At 43.0% G+C, this 24,139-nt stretch overlaps 1 protein-coding gene across 1 annotated transcript in view; it reads right to left on the bottom strand.

Moving 5' to 3' along the window:
• The window catches only part of sema5a (sema domain, seven thrombospondin repeats (type 1 and type 1-like), transmembrane domain (TM) and short cytoplasmic domain, (semaphorin) 5A), a 193,603-nt gene that overhangs the window by 133,271 nt on the left and 36,193 nt on the right, over window positions 1–24,139 (bottom strand). The window contains exons 2-3 of the mRNA XM_071206974.1: window positions 15,632–15,843; window positions 1,487–1,586 (exon numbers count right to left, since the gene is read on the bottom strand). Coding sequence (XP_071063075.1) covers window positions 1,487–1,586; window positions 15,632–15,779 — 248 coding nt within the window. The 5' untranslated portion in view covers window positions 15,780–15,843. The remainder of the gene's footprint in view (window positions 1–1,486; window positions 1,587–15,631; window positions 15,844–24,139) is intronic.

Raw genomic sequence — 24,139 nt, 5'->3', positions numbered from 1 at the left:
TGAGACGTGTATCCGTATTCTGTACTCTTTGTTCAGTAATTATGTAGGTCTAGAGCAGAGGTGTCAAACTCAAGGCCCGGGGGCCAAATCCGGCCCGCGACTTCATTTTATGCGGCCCCACAAGAGCTTGCAAAGAACGGTTACAGGCTGATTTACAGAAGCACACAAACTACATGTCCCACAATGCATCTCTCATTTGACTTTTTTCTCAGAATTACACTTTTTTTTATTTCAAGATTTCACTTTTTTTCTTTTTAAATCATGTTGTGACATGCTCACTGAAGAGACTTGCAATTATTTCCCCTCGACTTCTGCTTTCAGACGTAGTTAATTATGAAGTTATTACCCTGTCCGATAATAATCCAATGCAGAGGCAATGACATTATTTTATATATAACATATTTATATATGCATTTTTATATAGTCTTAAAGTTACAACCGGCCCTTTAAGTGCAACCATAATGCTGATGTGGCCCGTGGTGAAATTGAGTTTGACACCCCTGGTCCAGAGGAAATTGTCTTAACAGCGGAAGATATTTTTAGAGATTGAAGGATTGCACTTGTTGGAGTGCATGCATTGCTTTTCCATAAAGCATATCATTTCAAATCTTCACACATGCAATCAAACACTTTCTCTGTGATCTATCATTGTCCTGAAGAGTGGCTGAGAGCCAGGTCCCAGTGTGTTACTGTATTGATGTTCACATCGATCCCTCCTTCCTTCCATTATCACTCATCTCCTGCAGCCTGCAGCCATCCATCCACACGACGCCTCTCGCACTCATCAGGTTGAGAAATGAACTCAATCTCAGCTGATATGTTGTAGAAATGTCTGAGTTGTGGCTAAAAAACAAGACATTCCGGGGTAAAAGAACGAGTGTGTGTTAAATATTATTAATTGAAATGTTGCCAGAAGTCTCCGTGAGATCCCACTCGCCTCCTGACCTTTGCCCTTCACCCGTCCGCACACACACTCTCCCTGATTAGCCTGCTTCCATCTCAGTTCTCGATGCATTAGTAAATTCCCCGGCTCTTTGATCGTGTTTGTGTAGCTGCTCGCCTTCCTGCGGCGAGCCTCTCGTATCTCTACTTCATGTTGTGTTTCTCTCTATTGATAACCAAGCCATTAAGACAAGTGCACTTCATCTGGAAGCAGCCTCTCACAGTGAATGAGTGCACCATACACACACACACACACACACACACACACACACACACACACACACACACACACACACACACACACACACACACACACGCTGTAATGTCTGTCTATGTATGCATGGACATAGTATAGAAACACACCGTCATGATAGGCTTTCCCACTCACTGTCATCACAGAGAAAGACATGTTTAGAAACTCATCATTACTCACGCAATGCTCCAGCAGGCAGGGAAACAAAGGGCAGTGAAAGACAGGGCAATGAAAGGGAGAGGCGACAAAAGAAAGCCACAATAAGGAAGACGAAAGAAAGAGATGGGTTACCTGGCGCCGACGATCAGCTCGTTCTGGCCGGGGTCAAAGGTCAGCTGGGAGTAATCCACCGTGCCCTCGGCCTTGAACCGGCACATCCACGGCTCCATCTCTGCAAACAAAAGGAAGAGGACACAAAAGGTGTGAGCCAATCGGAGTCAAGGACTGCAGGTGACGGCTGTGTTTAAAGTGCGGCAGTAACTTCGCTCAAGAGTCTGAAATACTGCACCTGCCAAATGATCATTTAAATATGAATTGCTCACCGTGTGACCTTGGGTTCTGGACAATCAATTAAATTAAAGCCGGGTTTACAAACAGCAAAACGATATCAACACATACGTTTACAAATCGCCCAGGATAATCCAAGTCTCGTTCACACGGTCGTATAATCACTACACATTCACTAAAACCGTGCGGTCTAACCCTCCTGTCGTCTTCGGGTCAAATCTGACCGATGTACTACTTTCATCAATCATAACTTTTTTGTTTTACATTCGATTGCATTTAGGCTTCCTGACATCCTTCACAGGACACATTTGAACTAGCTGATCACCACTTCCATTGCATTCTGGATGATTTAGTCAACTTTGTAACACCCATGTGTTCCCGGTCAAACATGACCGCCAAAAAGAGAAGGATTAGTAACTATCTGGATCAGATCACACACACACACACACACACACACACACACACACACACACACACACACACACACACACACACACACACACACACACACACACACACACACACACACACACACACACACACACACACACACACACACACACACACATACCATGTCCTCCAATTTGTCCCCATAAGGGAGGCCAGTCCCCACACGTGACTATGTAAACAGATTTAGGTCCCCACAAGTATAGTAATACCAGGCCACACACACACACACACACACACACACACAATGTGTTTTATGTGCCCATCCCCCCGTGTGGATCACACCTGGCACACGCAACACATGTTCAGTGTCTGTTCCTTGTATAATTACTGCAGTGTTTCGTGTGTGCCAGTACTCTGACTCTGATGCAGTACAGGTTGAAAGGGTGCTAAATGCAATGTGGTGGTGATTAATGGTTTCTGTGTTAATGTAATAGCAGTTAAAACAGGACCGGACACATTTGACCGCGAACACTAAAGTAAGGGGGGGAACGAACACAACAGGAGGGTTAAAACTTTATCATGCTTGCACTTCTAAAATGGCACAGGTGAGCATGCGGCACGCCTGTTTGAGCAAGAATGCGTGCAAGTTCAAGTTCGAACACGATTATTGTAAGTGTATCGCTTCAAACGCCGTGTTTCCTTTTTTTTTCACGACTTCGGTGTTGCTCAGCGTTAGCTTTGCAATCTCTAGTCTTGCTGTGCCGGTTTCATGGATGCTATGAGGGGCAATTCACTGACGCGGACACGATGTATATAAAGACTGACTCTGCTTTGAGAGAGAAAGCACGAGAGAGAAAGTTAACTAAAGGTAAAACAGGGCGAGTATGTGAGAGGAAAAGGACGCCACTAGTTCTGTGTTCTACTTCTTTCCCGTTCTCTCTTCCTCAGCGATGTGGAGTCACATGTGTGGGACGCTAGGTTGTGTTTTGCATTACAATGAGATTTCACCATCTCAACTGCAGAGACTTTAGCCTCTGGTTACAGAGCAGTCGTTCTGAATGGTTGGCAGGTGCACAACGATGTTTCCACGTGTCTGGAAAGGTGCTGAAACCGACTGCTGAATAATGGGCTGCACGAAGTGTCTGTTCCAGTGCCGTCGGTCCATGATATCATTAACCTTCATCTCAGTTAGTATCTCTCGCTTCTTACCGTAAGACTTCCACTCCATTTATTATTCATTTTTGATATCGATACATTCATATTCATTATTAATTTACTTTGTTGAAGTTTAATCTGCACAACCGCACTTACGATGCAGTCGACATGAGCTCAATGTCTAAAATATGACTAAAGTATTACACTCACAGAGGATATCTGTCAGCATAATACTTCTAATACTTTAACTATATTAAGCACGAGACAGGATTTAAGTGCTTTTCTTTCAATAAAGTCAAGTTAGTCCACAAGTAAGAATGCGTCCACTTTACAGTCTTATATGTTTAAACTTTTTGTTAGAGTTGTTTATTAATAATAATAATAATAATAACTGAGATTTCTATAGCGCCTTTCAAGGGACCCAAGGTCGCTGTACAGGAATAGGGCAAGCACAAACAAAACAAAACAAAATGTAAGGGCCGAAAGCCTTGATGAACAGATGGGACTTGAGGGTCCTTTGAAGGCTATTAAAGAGGTTAAAAGAAAGCACATGTCATTGCCTTCTGCATGAGACCCATTTGAAAGTCAGTCATAACGAAGTAGATGAAAAGGATATTGAATAAAAAACAAATTGACATACTGGTTAATACGGTTAAAATGCTCTTAAATAAGTGCTTCTAAGCCTCCTTAAAACATAAGTGAGACTTAATCGAACACCTTTTATAAGTGAGTCTGAGGAATGTTGATTAACAGCGTTCATGAAAATGTTTACTGTAGACTTGGTACGGTGGATATAAACACACATGAGGAGGGAGAGAGAGAGAGAGAGAGAGAGAGAGAGAGAGAGAGAGATATCCCAGACAGACACGGACATCTTATCCTCCACATGCCTCTTCTCATGGCGCCCAACCCTTTAACCCCTGACCAATCGAATCGTGGCCGTGCAGCGATGAGGACGGCCAGTCTAACGCCCGTCACCCGATAGGTTCAGTGCCGGGTGCTCAATCTGTCTTCATGTCTTCATGGTGATGGGTTCCCTCTGTCGCCTTTTACACGCTCAAACTGAAGCCCTTATAACTTGTAAATAGATAAGTACTGAGAAATGTCTGGAGCTGCAAAACGTACTTACTCACGATAATACTTTAATGGTCGGATCAAGTCGGAGCTTTGACTTGCATCACAGCAGCTCCTTGTGTAACATCAACATAGACAAAATACATGATGTAACATAACATCACAATCACTTGAGCTTTATGATAATGCTAACACAGCTCAAGCTTAGACTATGAAACTAACGGAAAGGTTTTTTATTCTGATTTGTTGTTGAAGGTTAAAGGGGGTAGGTAAGTTTCAGAAACCGGCTCGAGATACACTTTTTGTTATATTTCATGGAATGCTCTTAACATCCCGATAGCAATGAATATCTGAAGTGCTTTGACAACAAATCCATACAAAAAATTCATCTGTAGAAGCCGTAAAAAGTACAACAAAAAGAAATACGGTTTGTGCCCCGATGGAAGGCTGACAGGCAGGTAGGCCTACCTGCCTGTCAGCCTTCCATCGGGGCACAGACTTATCTCGTGCCCTCATTGGTCATGTGCGCGTTCGTGTGTGTTGGGGGAGGGGCTCTGAGAGGAAGTGGCAGATTTTCTCCGGTTGTGTATTTTCAAATTCTAGCGATCTCGAGCCGGTTTCTCAAACGTACCTACCCCACCTTTAAGGAGAGGCGCATATCTTCTGTGTTTCTCTGAAGTCTGAGAATAAATGATTGATTCTTTCATATTCTATCCCTGAACACTTTTCTACGCCTCACTATCTCCTAAGCTGTCACACATCTATCTGCTGTAGTGGAGTCTGCTGATCCATCTCTGAAGTCTGAGTGAGATGCCGCTCGAAGAATGCAATGTGCTTATTCTGGAAGTCTTTCAGTATTCAATATTTGTTCAGGGCTGGCGCTCTTTCTCTATTAGTCAACTAATTGGTACATTTTCGATTTGAAATGCTCGTTCCACATTGATGACTTATTTCCAAGAAACCTTGCACATCCTCCGAAGCACATCTTTGGTAAACACCAGATTTAAAGTGGTGCATTTCTCTGGAGAAACTTGTCTGTTGCAGATCCAGCATTCAAAGAAGATGGGCAGCATGGGCCGTATAAGCAGTGGCGGCGCCAGGGTATGGCTGGGGTAGGCTACAGCCATACCAACAAATGGCTTAGCCCTACCTTAGCCCGACCATGAAAAAGTATGTTAAAGTATGTTGAGAACACGGATTGCGAACATCTACCGGTCGTGTCCACAACACATAAACTGATCCTGCTGTAACAACAAGTGCACATTACTGACGCAATATGGTTGAGACCATTCGGGCTTATGCTAGAGGGGTGCAAGGAATAGTCTAAGTAGCGGGGGAGTTTTATACACTAAAGGTGTGGAAATTCTCTCGCGTTATAATATCAGCGCGGCCTCCGAATGCAATTTGAATGTCTATGTTTGAATAGACCTACAGCCAATCAGAGCAACGAAACGTTGGGTCTGCTGCGTCATGCATTACTGATTCGTCACGTTCACAGTGAAAAGTCCCCAAACTCGCGCAGAGTAAATTGCAGACAGACAGCAGAACTTCTAGGATTAATTGTATATTTCAGAATCAGATAGATAGATGTGTTCTTAAACGCCCTCGCATTGAGGTACAAGTCGAACAGGTGCCAGAGTCACACGACCCACCTGAGGAGTGAATAGTGAGTTTTGAATATATTTTTGTAATAATGGGTCATTTGAAAAAGTGTTTTGTATGACGATAGAGACACAGGCCACCTGTTGTGTGCTGTGTCTGTCTCTCTCTGTTTACCTGTGTCTCTCTCTCTGTCTGTCTGTCTGTCTGTCTGTCTGACTGTCTGTCTGTCTCGTGTCTGACTGTCTGTCTGTCTCTCTCCCTCTCTCTCTCTCTCTCCCTCTCTCCCTCTCTCTCTCTCTCTCTCCCTCTCTCTCTCTCTCTCTCTCTCTCTCTCTCTCCGTGTCAATTCTATATGCCAATTTTTCTTGTTTCTACTGCTGCGTAGCATGTTGTATCAACGTGGAATTAGCATAATAGGCTATTGTATTGTTTAACTCACACCTGTTGCTCTCGATGTAATTTAGCTGATAAAAGGAGACTAATAAAAGCCTCACGTGTGGCGTTTCACTGTCAAGGGGTGCGATATAGCATGTATGTAATTTATATTACAAATACTGACTTGAGCCCCACCACTGTATGAGTTAGCCCTACCATAGATTACCCAACAAAAATACTCTGACGCCAACACTGCGTATAAGAAAACCAATCTGAATAATTCCATATTTTTCTCAAATGCTTTTATTTGGCCTTAGACTCAATTTCCTGCCTAGCAAGGACAACTCAGGACTATCCATCGATAGTGATGTCTGGCAGAGTATAAGGTGCCAAAACATTGCGTAATATCTATTTTATTTAGTGGCCACACATTTGGGGATTGTAAGAATAATTCTTTGGACAATAAAATAGAACTACCTGCCAAAAATCCTCGACAAATATCGGACCTTTCCTCCAGAATTTACTATTTTGAGTAAGCGCCAGAACCCCTGCTGTGGTTGCCACAGTGATTTACAATCACCCATCACTACACTGTGAGTTATTTCCAGACTAATAATTTCAAAGGGACTTTCTTAATTTGCCAGGGAGCTTTTCCATCGGGGTGGGAACAGAGGGAGAGGACAGCTTTATATCCTCTCTCCGCGACACATGACATGCTTCCACGGGCACACCTGTCACGCAGCGCTTCAATGGAAGCACGCTCTCCCTCGACTGCATCAAAAGCAGGTCCTTTGGATTCAGAGCCAGACGCGGGATTTCAAAACCAACACGAACAGAACAAGAAAACCAGAAGCTTCCAAAGAGCATCTGCTCACGTAGAGGGACCTCCGAACAAAACATCATCTGCTGCGAGAAACCACTGTATGCAAAGCGCCCTGTCTCCTCACGTCTCCAGGGACAGGAGGAGACAATCTCACTTCCTCTGACGCCATGTTTCACTGCGACAATACTTTTTCATTAGCAGCTGTGAAATAAATATTTGTGAAATCACGAAAACACTCCGCTCCAAAGGTTTCACTTTCGCTTAATGGCTGCAGCTCGGCGTATTCTGTAGGGAGACACAAAGTTTGGGATGTGCCAATCTTTAGGCTCCACCGGGCTCGTGTTTCACGGAGAGGGTCCACTGGAATACAAATGTAGACGTGACACCCCCCGGGGGGAGACGCCGCTTCACGAACCCAGCGCCTCCTCCATAAATCTCCCTGACTCACCAGGGGAGGCTCGCTAACGGGGTGATGGAGTGTGTGTGTGTGTGTGTGTGTGTGTGTGCGCGCGCGCGTGTGTGTGTGCGCGTGCGTGTGTGCGCGCGCGCGCGTGTGTGTGTGTGTGTGTGTGTGTGTGTGTGTGTGTGTGTGTGTGTGTGTGTGTGTGTGTGTGTGTGCGAGACAGAAACAGAGAAGAGAGAGATATTTGTTGGAGTGTGGAAAAGGGGTGAAAGGTTCTAATTGAACATAACAGCACTGAGAGGATTTACTGTAGGGACACAACTGGCACACTTGGATTAGAACACACACAGAAGGAGACTGGGTTAGCTTCAGCACAGAGAGAGACTTACTATGATTTCAGTCGTTTCTTAGAAGCATGTTGTTGGTGCAAGAAGTATGTTGTTTTAATAGTTTTTGCATTTTTATATTTGTTGTCGTAATTATTGTTAATCCTACTATAATTGTTTATCTTATTTATCATCACAATTTCTATTATAATTTTCAATTTTTTCTTTCTTTAATTCATTTTTCACTCATTTTGCCATCTTGGAAAATTATTCTTCAAAACATTATAATGTGTCCTTCATCAACACATGGTGTCAGTGGATTACGGGGGCGGTTATTTATCCACATGATTTATCACCGAAAGAAGGTATACAAAAAGACGACAGCGACTTATGACAGGAGTGTTGACGGAAATAAGGTTTCGTAGTCGAAAGAGAAAGAAACTCTATTTAAAAGGCAAAGTTCAATCCAAACCTATCTATTACTTTACCTAACCAGGTCGTTGTATGTCCTTAACCTAAAGCAGCTTAACAACATATTACAAAGCCTCAGATTAGCCTGTGTGGCACATCAATGGTGAAACAACTGCCACTCACACACATTCAGGAAGCTGAAACTTCCATACCATCAGGATCAACTCGGTGGTAACTATCTTGGATCGAAGTAAATCAGCGATCACCAATGACAACGCCCTTTTAATCGGCTATTTACATAAAAAATATGTCTTGGTTGAACAAAGTTAACTTCAGAAGCACCCAGGCATGTTCTTAAAATCCCTTAACACCAACCCTTCCGTTAATCCGGTACAAATGAAACAGTAGGAGGACAACCCGAGCTAATATCTATCCTTAAAGAAACAAACCTCCCTTTCCTAGATTTCCTGCTCTGCATGTAGCACGGGTTCAGCGTGGCTTTAAACGTGATAATGTAATCACATCACAGCCATGCGTGTACAGCAGCTGCCTGAATCAGGGGACTGGCTGCTGATGAGACGCAGGCGTGCACACACACACACACACACACACACACACACACACACACACACACACACACACACACACACACAGAATGGGAGGAAAACTCAGACGGCAGCCGGGGCTCTGAACCAATATTAAAATCAACGAACACACACTCACACACACACACACACACACACACACACACACACACACAGACACACAGACACACACACACACACACACACACACACACACACACACACACACACACACACACACACACACACACACACACAGAATGGGAGGAAAACTCAGACGGCAGCCGGGGCTCTGAACCAATATTAAAATCAACGAACACACACTCACACACACACACACACACACACACACACACACACACACACACAGACACACACACACACACACACACACACACACACACACACACACACACACACACACACACACCCCCCCGTTTCTCGTCCAATCCTATCCCCTTAACCCCTGTTTCCTTCCTCCTCAAAATAGAAACCGCCCATCACTCACATCCCGTTTGTTATTCCTGCCGCTGACACAAAGACAAAATGACAGCGTATATAAATATTTACGCCGGGCATCAGAGGCCGTTCTTCTTCCTGCCAGCGCTCAAAGTGAGAGCTCCACAATGGCCGCCACATGTGGAAGCACTTCTGGATCATGAATGGGTTGCCTGTGAGCGGTGGCAGCCAACTCAGCAGCCCTAAATGTGGTCATGGAGGCCAAAGAATGGCAACTATTTGGTGAAGTTGATGCGAGGAAGCAGGTTGAAAGGAAAGCAAACACTCCAAAGGAAAAGGCGAAGTAAGACGAGACCTTGCGTTTGAAGGCTTCCCCTCCAATTATGTTATTTAAAGCTGGAAAAACAAGCATGTTTTACGGCTAAAAGTCCTGCGACCTCAACACGTCTGTGGCCGCGGGACATCGAGTGATTGATGCAAAACAAACCGCCGTGAAACCGCGAATAAGTGTGTAATAAAATATTGTAATCTCATGTGTTCGCAGTCATTGGGTTATAGAGGGAGCGGGAGATGTCTTCGGGCCACTTCGAGAAAGAGGTAAAAATAAATTTGTAAGGAAATGTCTTGTGGGTCTTTTATTGCAGCGGGTAACACTAAGACAACAAATCCAAAAATATGGAACAGTCCCCTCTTCATTCCACTGGAAACCATTAACATAAAACATGGCAGGAACATAGCTGACCTCGGACACGAAGAGCCGACCAAATGTGTTTAAGCGTTAAAAACCTTGGAGGGCTTTCAATTTAAAAAAGAATCGCCCCCAAATGACCAATTAAAGGATCTCTAGCCTGTTGCCTTTACGAATGCTATGAGGCTATTTGTTTATCTCCCTGCCTTCTCTCGCCTCTCTAACGACGGGCTAGCCGTTCAGGGCTGTAAAGCACTTCCTGTCCTCGGAGACGTGGCCCCGGGCATGTCCCGCAGACGGCTTTGTTTACACCACCGTTTATAACCTTTAAAAGCCTATACTCAGGGACAGCTGTTGAATGCAACACTTCATTAATACACTACCTCTCACGGGCTCTGAGCTACAACAGCAACATACTCAGAATCAGTGGCATCGATTTGGGAGCTATAGGTCGCTAATTGCAATTTTGAAACACATATTTTAAAGATTTGTTGTGTTGTGTTTGTTACATTCAAGTATTTACTCTCACATGAAATCATTAACTTCACAGAGATGTACAATAACTCATTAAAAAGCACCGCCGACAGCAGGGGTGTCAAACTCAATTTCATCGCGGGCCACATTCGCATAATGGCCGGTTGTAACTATATAAATATATAATATATATAAAATAATGTATTATATTACATGATTGCCTCTGAATTGGATTATTATCGGATAGGATGATAACTTAATAATTAACTACGTCTGAAAGCAGAAGTCCAGGGCAAATAATTGCAAGTCTCTTCAGTGAGAATACCACAAACCGAGATGCATTGTGGGACATGTAGTTTATGGGCAACCTGCTTCTGTAAAGTGGCATGTAACCGTATATTAAACATATTATATTCTTTGCAAGCTCTTGCGGGGCCACATCATATGAAGTCGCGGGCCGGATTTCGCCCCCGGGCCTTGAGTTTGACACCCCTGGCCTACAGCATTTGTCTTTGGACCAAGAGTCTGACCTTCCTGTACTAAAAAAGGGATAAAGCCATTCAACACCCCTCTTTAAATGATACTATAAAAGCCACATTTACATTGGCCCCCTCCTGAAGCTATATTCAGACCCGAGTGTACGTTCTGGATAAACATTAGGGACGTAGCTGCCGAGCTATAGGCTTCCCTTTCTTTCTCAAACCCTACATTTCTGGGTGTAGTGGTCTTTAGGCGGTAGCATCCTCGCACCACAGTAGCAGACCAAGTGTTTTGGCAAGTCAGAAAACCACCATCCCACCGGGGTCAAAGCCATGTGAGGAACGCCCTTCAACAACCGCGATCACACAGAGAAAGATCCACGGTCTCTGGAACACGGACAAACCTTGACCCTGGCTTGTTACCAGGCTAGCTTGAAGTGTGAGCATTGTGAACACGAACAATGGAGAAGCTGCAGAGTATCGCTGCTTTACTTCCTTTCACCCGCTGGCACCTCAGCCTTGAACACAAAAAGGCTGGTTTTCTATCTCATGCTTGAATACATTCATCCAACTGCAGTGGATTCATGTGTTTCCTATTTGTTGATAGACGTTCTGAAATGCCAGAAAACTATGAAGAATGAATGCCTCAATGTCCTCAATGTCCTGAACTCCAAGGGCATGTTATTGTCCTTTCAACAGCTCATGAATAGAAGATTAGCAAAACATAAGGTGGACAAAATAATGCCTTTACACTAATACGTAGATTCATCAAAACTCACTATCTCATTTACTAATTCTTATGAAAGTGATTATGGTAAAGATGTGATTTTGCATTAAATAAATTAAGATTTTTGGATTAAATCCACCCAAAGCTAGCATGACATGACGACTTTTTGCTTTTTTAAACATTATCTTTCACATTTTCTCCATCTTTTTTGTAAAATGTTGAATGTTATCCGCTAATGAAATAGCCATTCTCATTGGTCGCCGCTACGATAGACTTCCATGCATCAGACATTTTAGTAAAAACGAGTATTTACCAAAATGTCAAACTATGTAAGTGCAAGTCAAAGCCATATTCTCGCTGTAATGCTGCAGCCACATCTCTAAATGTATGTCCAAGACTATAAGGCTCTCCTGTGCCGAGTGGGGGGGTAAAGTGCTCCGCAGGGTATACTTAATGTGTGTGTAGTCCTCTCAGCTCCACTGAAGAGCAGCCATGGCAGCGCTGTACATTTCCAACAACCGGGGATTAAAGTACATTACACGGAGCACATGGCACACAGAAAAGAATAATCACAGGTTTAAAGCAAGCTTCCTCGTCCCTGTGTGTGCGTGCATATGGATTCTGCACTGACTCATAACTTTTTCATTGCACAAAAGGAAAAGGCTGTATTTTGCTCTGTGGCTGCTGAGCGAGTCAGAACAATGAGATGTGTTAGAACCGCACAAAGACTATGATCACGCCATGAAAGGAAAGTCATTAAAACATAAATACAGCTGCGAGAGGCAGGCATGAGAAGTTAGCAGCTGCTCGGAAAAGGTGCGACACTTCCACAAGGTGAGCGTAAGTACGATTGGGGAAGGCAGTAAACAAAGCATCATTATAAAGCTGTTTAAACTCGTTGTGCTTTCTGTCGCCGCATGACCGTAAAAGCAGGCAGACGAAGCTGGTGTGTGGACAGCGTGCGAGCTCGGAAACTGTGGGTGAACCTCGAGGGTCCAGCAGCATTAACGAGGCAATGAAATGTACATGCATTCTGGGTAACGTTTCTGCATCGGTGCGATTTAATTCTACGAGCACTAATTCCACCTGTTAACAGTTTGGATGCAGATGTGAGAGCCTCTAACCAGAAGAGACGTTTGAAGGCTGGGTAAACCTACGCTTTTACAAGACAACATCTACTATCATATAATAAGTCTCTAACAAATCTGTTATCTTCTCCACTGCGGTACTTTGTGTCGTAAACCATGTCTGATGAGGAACGGAAATGTCGTCCATTTTTATTAATGCACCTATTTGTGCCAAAGCATAAGGCCACAGGTGCTTAATGGGCCAGTATGGAACATTACAGAGACGCAATACCTCTCACACAGTTCGTCATCATCACTGCGCAGAGAGAAGCGCCGCCTCAGCTAACAATGAAGGCTGCTGAGAAAGACAGAGATTGAGGGTTGTCGAGAGCTTGGCTGCGGTCGAATCAATTTGAATTCTCCTAGCCTCTTCTCCTTAACCCCAGTGGAAGGCGTCATGGGGTTAACAAAAGAAGTGAAGGACATTTCGCCAGGACTGAAAGGACACTGGTGAGACGGAGGATGTTACGGTGGATGACGTGGGGAAACTAAGATACTAGATACTGTGTTGTTTCACACTTTAAAACACGTGGGAAACTGTGAAGAATACATTGCTTCATACATTGGGTAATATAAAAAAGAAACTAAACGACTGTCACCCTCCTCGAACTCTAGACTCAATGCTTGGAAAAATGACTTACAGGAACATCTAACATCGGAACAGTGGAGCACGGCTTGTAAGGCGGCCCAAACACAGACGGGCAATACGCGTCTAAAGCTTCTGTAATACAAGTGGCTAATGAGAGTGTACGTTACACCAGAAAAACTGAATAAATGTAACGCTAATATCCCAGACACGTGCCCCAGATGTGGGGAAGGAAAAGGCACACTGTTCCATTGTCTATGGCAGTGTTTCTCAAACGTTTTCATACCAAGGACACTTAACCAATAAAAAAAACACTCGCGGACCACCTAACTCCACAAATATCCCAAAACACATCGTTTTTTTACAAATCGCCTGAAAATGGTACAAACAAGTGGCAACATGTGTGATGAAGGTGTTTATCTGGGCTTTATCATGCAATCGAAAGTGAAACTTAAGCTCGCTCCATTGCGGAGATATTCCTGCGAGAGTGCGGAAAACTTAAATTAATTTATTTATTTCAAATGTGAAATGTTACCAATATACTCACGGACCACTAGGGGGCGCTCACGGGCCACCAGTGGTCCGCGGACCACACTTTGAGAAGCACTGGTCTATGGTTATGTCCAAGAATAAAGGAATTCTGGGAAGAGGTTAGGGTGACAGTACCGAATATTTTAGCGATCAGCTTAAAGCTGGAACCAAAAATGTTCCTACTTGGCCTATATCCGGATGGACATAACATACAACGTTATAAACACGTTTTTATAGATATATGTTTATTACAAGCAAAAAGAGTGATTGTCTTAACATGGAAAAAGTTGGGCAAACCTAGTATCTAGGGAACTGTCTTTATGTCTGCCTTTAGAAAAAATCACTTACATTCTTAAAGACAAACAAGAACTGTTCCAGAAGGTCTGGGGACGTTTTATAGAGTACACCAAGAACAACGACCTATCTCAGTTTCTGACCGAACCTGGGGCAGGACAATGCGATAATTCTATAACGTGCTACAATATGGTCAAATGTAAATGACTATCCTCTGTAGAAATACGGTCCTATTGCTGGAAAACTCGATGATTGCCGATGTGGTATGTACCAATTTAATTTAGTGTTGCTACTTTTCTTTAATGTAAAGTACTTGTCCTGTGTATGTATTGCTTTTGGTTCTATGTCTTCGTCCTATATGATTTTTTGTAAACTGAAAATCAATAAACATATTGAAAAAGAAACTAAACGACTGTCACCCTCAGTCTCCTGCCCACTTGTGTTTATTGGCATGAAACAAAATAAGCATGATTGTCTGAGTTAATACATAATAATGAATGCAATATATGCATAACTCGATAAGCCTATCTATACTGTGCGTATCACATGTTGAATGGCTGAAGAAACACCTGAAATGTTTACTTTATTTATCGTAACGTTCTTAGTTCGCTTTGTGTTCGACGCTCACGAAGGCTTACGCGGGAAACGGCTTAATATAGCTTCCATGGGTTCCCGTACGTTCACGTCACTGCACATCTTCCCGCCACCGATTGTTTTCGACCGGCTGTCCGTGCACGGCGGAGATACTGAATGCACGTCGTGGATCTTCAGACATGCACTGACCTTGGTCTTCAGTTGCATTTCGCCCCAGACTGAACCTCGTGATTATCTGACTCCGCTGGGCTGAAAACAGCTCAATGACATCTGGCTGCTTCGCACAGAGCAGACAGAACCGCCATCGATCTCTATCGACCCTCTCCTTCGACTAAGTTTCACTTCATTTCATTACAGTTTAGTTGTTCAATAGCAATGTACGATAGAGGGGTAAGGACGGGGAAATCTGATGCTGTAGTAAAGGCATGCGAGGAAGGTTGTGTCTGCACTTAAACACAGGCTGACTTTAATGTTTCCAGCTGGATCGTATATAATAAGAGGTGTGCATCTCGACCACACAATGCTACACAAGGGGTTAAAGCGACATGTTCCAGGCAATAGAGGTAAGACAAGTATGTTTAATGTGTAATTTAAACAAAACATATTTACATAATTTAAACAAAACATATTAGTCAGCCAAATGAGTTCTTTGCCAACACTTGATTCTTTCTATAGAGTAACACATATGGTTTGCAATAAATATAATTTTGGTATAACAACATGCATTCCAGACATTTTAGTCGATATCTTGTTCGCAGCCATCAGACAAACGTGTGTGTGTGTGTATGTGTGTGTGTGTGTGTGTGTGTGTGTGTGTGTGTGTGTACCTGAGTGTGGGACCAGGGGGTGCTCCGTCTTGTGACAGGGGGATTCGGGCAGCAGCACCGGTCCTCTTCTACTGGCCACGCCACCGGGCCGCAGGACCAGCATGCACTGCAGCAGGAGCAGTGCATGCTGGGTAACAGGGCGTCCCATGGGGGGCTGGGCTTGGCTCACTTCTCCTCAGGCCTCGGGGGCCAAGAGCATGGGAGAGACACACCTGAGGACAGGAGGAGACACGTGTGGGTTAAAGTGGGGACAGAACACAAGGATAGGGTCACAACGTGGATATTTTCTTGACATTTTCTTTCAAAAAAGCAACATTTATTCCATTATTTGCTGATTTCCTTACTGAACATTGGCGTAAATGTGCAAGAGCTATTAGCAAGGAGGCCTGTTTTACCGTAGTCACTGGACATGTGTCTCAAGGAGCCCAAACACAACTTTAAGTGTGTGAGAAATGATGTTTTTATCTGTGTCGCCTCATCTTAAACAAGGATGTATCTACACTTAGTTTCAATCCAGTAAAGCTAGCTGTAGCTATTACTCACTCTTCCACAGAAAGGAAACGACGGAGAGAGGTGCAAAGAAAGGTGTGACAGATCGGGGGTAAAAAGCGTTTTCACACATCTGTCACCCGGTGCATAAATCAGACACGGCTCTGAGAGTGTGTGTGTGTGTGTGTGTGTGTGTGTGTGTGTGTGTGTGTGTGTGTGTGTGTGTGTGTGTGTGTGTGTGTGTGTGTGTGTGTGTGTGTGTGTGTGTGTGTGTGTGTGTGTGTGTGTGTGTGTGTGTGTGTGTGTGTGTGTGTGTGTGTGTGTGTGTGTAGTCTAGCATTACTATACTTGTGGGGACCTAAATCTGTTTACATAGTCACGTGTGGGGACTCGCCTCCCTTATGGGGACAAAATGGAGGTAATTGGGGGAATCATTAATTTTAGGGTGAAGACTTGGTAAGGTTAAGGGTAAGGGTTAAGGTTAGGATAAGGGTAAGGGTTAAGGTTAGGATAAGTCTCCAGGAAATGCATGTAAGTGAATGTAATGTCCCCTGAAGTGATGTATACATGGCATTTTAGTCGATATCTTGTTTGCAGCCATCAGACAAACGTGTGTGTGTGTGTGTGTGTGTGTGTGTGTGTGTGTGTGTGTGTGTGTGTGTGTGTGTGTGTGTGTGTGTGTGTGTGTGTGTGTGTGTGTGTGTGTGAATATATGCCTGCTGTATGTACAGAGCTGCACCGCACAGCACTCCTCGTGGGTCAATTAAATCTTATAGCTGCTGTAAATCTAATATGTTTTTATTCACAACTAAGCCCTCAAATCGCTGCGTGTGATTATTATTTGATGCTTGCTGCAGATTCATGCTTCCCGGAAAAAGCCGTTCGCTGCAAGAACGGCAGAGCAGTTTTCACAACTCGATCGTGCGTGAGTTCTTTCCTATGTGAGGGCGAATTGATGAGCAGTCCACGGCGTCGGCATCATTACTTTTTAATCAGTCATGTGATGCTATTACCAAGAGTGATTCCTGCTGTGTGCACAGAAGAAGAATCCTCCCTGACTGTCGGAGTAAAGGGTCTCGGCTATCTGGAGTTTGATTGCATCGTGCATCTCAACCTGTGGATTCTCATTACTATATTATTACATTTGAAATAAACTTTTCCTTTGTGTCCAACCAGTGGAGCATGAACACTCCTCCGTAGCATCATGCACATAAGCAAAGATGTGTGTAAAACAAGTCCGATTAAATCTCTCCACCTTTCACAATATACTGTAAGGAATATTCTAAGGCAGGGGTGTCAAACTCAATTTCATCACGGGCCACATCAGCATTATGGTTGCACTCAAAGGGCCGGTTGTAACTTTAAGACGATATCAAAATACATATATAAATATTTAATATATAAAATAATGTATTGTATTACATTATTGCCTCTGCATTGGATTATTATCGGATAGGGTAATACCTTCATAATTAACTACGTCTGAAAGCAGAAGTCTAGGGCAAATAACTGCAAGTCTCTTCAGTGAGAATGTCACAAAATGATTTAAAAAGAAAAGACATTTTGAAATAAAAAGTCACTTTAAAAAAAAAAATCTAAGTCTGAGAAAAAAGTCTAATTTGAGATGCATTGTGGGACATGTAGTTCTTGGGCAACATGCTTCTGTAAAGTAGCATGTAACCGTATAAGAAACATATTATATTTTTTGCAAGCTCTTGCGGGGCCACATAAAATGAAGTCGCGGGCCGCATTTGGCCCCCGGGCCTTGAGTTTGACACCCCTGCTCTAAGGCTTTCAAAATATAAAATATAAAACCCCTTCTTTGGAGCATCCATGTTCGTTTCCACATTGCGACTTGAAGCTCATTAAACACTGAGGTGGGAAGAGATAATAAATGGTGATTCAAACTTCTGAAAGCTGCTAAAACTACGAAATTGAAGTGAGCAAAGAATGAAGGAAGTCTGAACCCCCCCCCCCCACCCCCTCTGAGTGGCTGAGGGCTTCAACACAAGCCACCTCTCCGCCCCCGCCTTCAAATGGAAACCCTAATGCTGAGAGTGTGTGCTCGTTTCATTTCATTTTCTCCTTGAAAGGAAAGTTTACTCGCCTTTAGCGTGCACGAAGGTTCTGTAACCTCGGGGCCTTTGTGCAGAACACTTAAAGTCCAGTGTGTGAAAGCAGAGCGAGTATGTGGCCTCCGTAATGTGAAACACCTGTCACGCCGCGCTGACAGCCAGCAACAGTTGCCTCTCTTTATTCGCTGCCTCTCGACTTGACGCTTCGCACGTCAGCTCGTGCTCTTTTGCCGTCAACGTGTCACTTCTCTTTGTCTGCTCGTCTCCCTGACAGCGGAGAGGGAGTCACTTTCCTTCAGAAGCCGAGACGTACTTTTTGTCTTCTTAATTCGTTCTTATAAAATGTTTTACTTCGGGAAAATATGATATAATGTGCGCATCGAGAACATGAGAGGATTGATGTGTGTACAGCTGGTCAGAGTACATCCACTCAAGTGCTGTAATTAGGTGCAATCATGACGTACTTTTCATGCAAGTCTATACTTCAACTATTCAAAGGGTAATAATATAATATTTATTTGTATATTTTTAGTTACTTGTTACATTAGAAATCTGAAAATATAACATATTCTATTGTTTTCTAAATTAAACTAGCCAACGATTTATAAAAGTACAGATTAGTTGATTCATCTGGCCAGTTTGTGTTTTATCATTTAGACGTTTATTTTTTACGTTTGTGTGTTTGAGATATTTTGTATCAGTACATTTCACTTACTTTTACTTAGGTAACATATATATTAACATTTAAATGCAGTATTGTTACATTGTGGTTGTAGTACTTTTACTTAACTAAAGGATCCGAATACTTCTTCCAACACTGGTATTGTACATATGTGGGCGTCTACATACAACTCACATACACACACGCACGCACGTACACACACACACACACACACACACACACACACACACACACACACACACACACGCTTGTCTGACAGGAGTGCAGTGATCTTTGCTGACCCCCCTCCCTCTGCACACGACCTCTCATGTCTTCACACACAACACGCATGCATGCCCAGAACACAAAGTCCCGGCATCTCATAGACGAGTGATTTGTAATGCTGTTTCAAGAACAAGGAAATATGAAACAATGTTATCATTTTCCTCAATATTTTAAATTATACACGGTTTCCATTTTATTCCTCGCCTTTTTTGACACGCAAAATATGCCGATAAGTAGAGACCCAATCATAACCAAATTGCTCCATAGTAACCAGAGAATAATTAAAATGTATTTCAAAAATAGAAAAACTGATGATGAAGTTTTAAATATTCCACATCCAAGTCCAACCTGTTTTTTCCCTCCCTTTCGACATGTGTATGTAATGAATATCCAAATATCCATCTGTGCACGTGCATGAGTTAATGGAAACCTTGCATTACATGGTGAAACAATTACAACTCCTGGATCTCATCCTGTGAATAAGCCATGAATAAAATAATGAAACGCACATGGTCCGTCTCACGGCCTGATTTACGGCTCCCTTGCTTCACGCATTTTAAAGCGGCCGAGCAGCGACAGACAGACGTGATTTACTGTAACACCAAACCGTTGTTTCTCTCTGAAGTGTTTTCTGGTGGATCCTATTTCCTCTTTAGCTCACCGCAAGCCACCGACTGCTCCTGAGGGAGGTTAACCGGGGGAGCACTCAGAGCCGTTCGCTGGTCTCGCTCTAAATCATCTCCAGGGCATCGGCACACGCCTCCTCTGTCTCTTTCATACCTCTGCAAATATGGACACACAAAAGAGCAGGGACAGTCCCACACCGACATCGCCCGGGAGCTGGTGATGGATAACACACCGGTGCATTCAGGGCACTAAAGCCCCTGTCAGGCTGTCCCGAAATTGACACCCGATGGACACACGAATATGGAATTGTGAATTTCGCACGAAGATGGCCCCGAACCACACACGAAGGCAACATTTACATTACATTTAAGACGTACAACTGCAACGAAAGTACCACAAACAATTATGTTGTACTATGAAAGAAACTTGGATTGAACAAAATGACAGTGCAGCTGTTCTTATCGAATCAACCCCTCCCAACTTTAGTTTTATGAGTCAGGAAAGAATGCATAAGAAAGGAGGTGGAGTTGCTATTCTGTTCAATGATTCCCTTCAATGCAGGAAGACAGCGTATGGAAACTTTGATTCTTTTGAATATGTGGCCCTTCAGTTGAAATGCTCCTCTCGAGCTCTGTTCCTAAATATCTATAGACCACCCAAATACTGTGCAAGCTTTTGTGATGACTTTACTGAACTGCTGTCTGTAGTGTGTATTGACTTTGACCGTCTAGTCATTGTTGGTGATTTTAACATCCATGTTGACAACCCCCAGGACAGAGGGGCTAAAGAACTGTTCTGTGTTCTTGATAGCTATGGACTGACTCAGCATGTGACGGAGCCCACGCACAATAAGGGGCACACTCTGGACTTAATTATCTCAAAGGGTCTGAATATCTCTCAGGTTGTGGTGACTGATGTTGCACTGTCTGACCATTCCTGTGTTTTCTTTGAGAGCTCTATTTCTGTTCAAAAAGAGGTAACCACAAAGCGATATTTAACTGAAAATACTAGGGAAATGTTTACTCCACACTTGCCCCTGCTAACATCTCAGTAAATGAGCTAGTAGATCATTTTAATTCAAAAATAAAAAATGTTATAGATGCCATTGCTCCAACTAAGGTAAAGGAAGTGACTGGGAAGAAAATATCTCCATGGAGAAAGGCCATGACCGTGAGAACAGAAAAAAGAGAATGTCGAAAAGCTGAACGCAGGTGGCGAAAAACAAATCTCCAGGTTCACTTTGAAATCTATAAAGAGAGACTTGGCCTTTATAATTTGGAATTGAAAAATGCACGACAGTCTTTCTTCTCTGACATCATTACCAAAAACAAAAACAAGGCCCGTGCCTTGTTTGCTACCGTCGACAGACTAACTAACCCCCCAGAGCCTCTGAATTTCTATCCACCAGGGCGTGCAATGATTTTGCCTTCTTCACTGACAACATTCAGAAAATCAGACAAGCAGTCAGTGCCTCTGCTTCAGGAACAGCAAATGTGTTGTCTCTGTGTCCACTTAACATCAATTCAGACATCATGACACAATTCCATCAGATTAATGATAAAAACCTAGAGGACATTATACAACTTCTGAAGTCCTCCTCCTGCTGCCTTGATATTATTCCAACAGGATTTTTCAAAGATGTTTTGCCCTGCATGGCCTCAGATCTACTTCATATAGTAAACACATCTCTTCACTCAGGTGTTTTTCCACAGGCCCTGAAAACTGCAGTCATTAAACCGCTCTTAAAAAAGAATAATCTAGATGCTTCAGTAATGAACAATTACAGGCCCATATCAGACCTCCCATTTCTAGGTAAGATCATTGAAAAAGTTGTTTTTCAACAGTTGAGTAACTTCATGCATTTAAATAACTGTTTCGATGTGTTCCAGTCAGGCTTTCGTCCAAACCACAGCACTGAGACTGCTCTTGTAAAGGTCTTCAATGACATCCACTTAAACACAGACTGTGGCAGAACTTCAGTGTTAGTATTATTAGATCTCAGTGCTGCGTTTGACACTGTTGACCACAGCATATTACTAGACCGACTGGAAAACTGGGTGGGACTTTCGGAAACAGTTCTAAATTGGTTTGAATCGTACTTAAAGGATAGAAACAACTTTGTTTCTATAGGTAAATACACATCTGAGTTTACAAATATGACATGTGGGGTTCCTCAAGGCTCCATCTTGGGGCCTCTTCTCTTTAACATCTACATGCTACCACTGGCTCAGATAATGAAGAACAACAAAATAAGTTACCATAGCTATGCAGATGACACACAAATGTACGTAACAATTTCACCAGGAGACTATGCTCCAATTCAAACACTGAGTAAGTGCATTGAACAAATCAATGACTGGATGTGTCAGAACTTTCTCCAATTAAACAAAGATAAAACTGAGGTAATGGTTTTTGGAGCCAAGGCAGAACGTTTAAAAGTTAGCGCTGAGCTTCAGTCTGCAATGTTCAAAACAACAGATACAGCCAGAAGTCTAGGTGTAGTCATGGACTCTGACCTGAGTTTCAACAGTCACATTCAAACAGTTACTAAATCAGCCTACTATCACCTAAAGAATATATCTAGGATTAAAAGACTAATGTCACAGCAGGATTTGGAAAAACTTGTCCATGCCTTTATCTTCAGTAGACTCGACTACTGCAATGGTGTCTTCTCAGGTCTCACTAAAAAATCTATTAGAAAGCTGCAGCTGATTCAGAACGCCGCTGCTCGAGTCCTCACTGACACTAAGAAAGTGGATCACATCACTCCTGCTCTGAAGTCTTTACACTGGCTTCCTGTGTGTCAAAGAATAGATTTATAAATACTGCTGCTGGTTTATAAAGCACTGAATGGTTTAGGCCCAAAATACATTTCTGACCTCCTGCTAAACTATGAACCATCCAGATCTCTCAGGTCTTCAGGGACTGGTCAGCTTTCTGTCCCCAGAGTCAGAACTAAACATGGAGAAGCAGCGTTCAGTTATTATGCTCCAAACATCTGGAACAAACTCCCAGAAACCTGCAGGTCCGCTGCAACTCTTACTACTTTTAAATCCAGGCTGAAGACTTTTCCTTTTGTCGCTGCTTTTAATTGAACTATTCACATCTTAAACTGCACTGTAGCTTTTATCCTTGTACTTTTTCTTGTAATGTTTAATTGAACTATTCATATTTTAGACTGCACTGTAACTTTTATCCATGTATTTTTCCTTAATGTTTATTTTATTAGCTTTTCTTTTTTAATGCTTAATGTCTTTCATTTTTTATGTAAAGCACTTTGAATTGTCTTGTGTTGAAAAGTGCTATATACATAAACTTGCCTTGCCTTGCCTTGCCTTGCCTTGCCTATGATACTGTACTGATATCTTCAGACTTTGTTCTTTACTTTCTCCGTCTTTATATGTAGAAGATATTACGTTTTCTCCGTCATGTTGTTGTTTCCATAGCAACAACAACTTCCTGTCAACTGTACTTCAAAATAATATATTCTATCCTTTTTAGTTTCACAGAACACAAATTGGGTTATTTACATAATATGTTTACATGATTTTGTTGTGCAATAAAACAACCCGATGGACCCACGATAAAGGACATGTTCAAATTCGGCTGTGATCGTAGCAACATCGGGCCGTTCGTGAGGGCATCGAAGCCATCGTCTGACCGCCGGTGGAGTTTCTCAGGCTCCGGCAGCAACTTCGTGAGCGGTGGCAAAATCTTTGGCATGCCAAAAAAAAGCCGAAGGACCTGGAGAAGGTTCATTTTCGTGTTGAATTTGTGTGTCCATGTTGCCCTTCGTAAGGCCATCGTGAGGGCATCTTGTTATCATCGGTGCCATCGGGCATTCGCCCCGATCAGAGTGAGGGCGAATGCACCGATGATAACACGAAGATGACACGACTTGACAAGATGCCCTCACGAGTGCCTTACGAAGTTGCCGCTCACGAAGTTGCTGCCGGAGCCTGAGAAACTCCACCGGCGGTCATACGATGGCTTAGATGCCCTCACGAACGGCCCGATGTTGCTACGGTCACAGCCGAATTTGAACATTTCCTTTGTCGTGTGTCCATCGGGTGTCGGGACAGTGTGACAGGGGCTTTAGCAAAAGGGAGCCGAACAGACAAAAAACTATGGTGTAAACTACTCTGTCATCTGAAATGCAGGGACACAACAAAACAGTATTTCTGCCAGGATGATGATAAACTCAGACGTCCTTTTTTAAATGTCGAATTGGCAAAAGACCAATGTGATCGTCTACAACAGGGGTGTCAAACTCAATTTCACCACGGGCCACATCAGCATTATGGTTGCACTTAAAGGGCCGGTTGTAACTTTAAGACTATATAAAAATGCATATATAAATATGTTATATAT

This window comes from Pseudochaenichthys georgianus, chromosome 20 (assembly GCF_902827115.2).
Source record: "Pseudochaenichthys georgianus chromosome 20, fPseGeo1.2, whole genome shotgun sequence".
NCBI lineage: Eukaryota > Metazoa > Chordata > Actinopteri > Perciformes > Channichthyidae > Pseudochaenichthys > Pseudochaenichthys georgianus.
The sequence above is the reverse complement of the archived record's forward strand: the minus strand, read 5'-3'. Positions and strand labels throughout refer to the sequence as shown.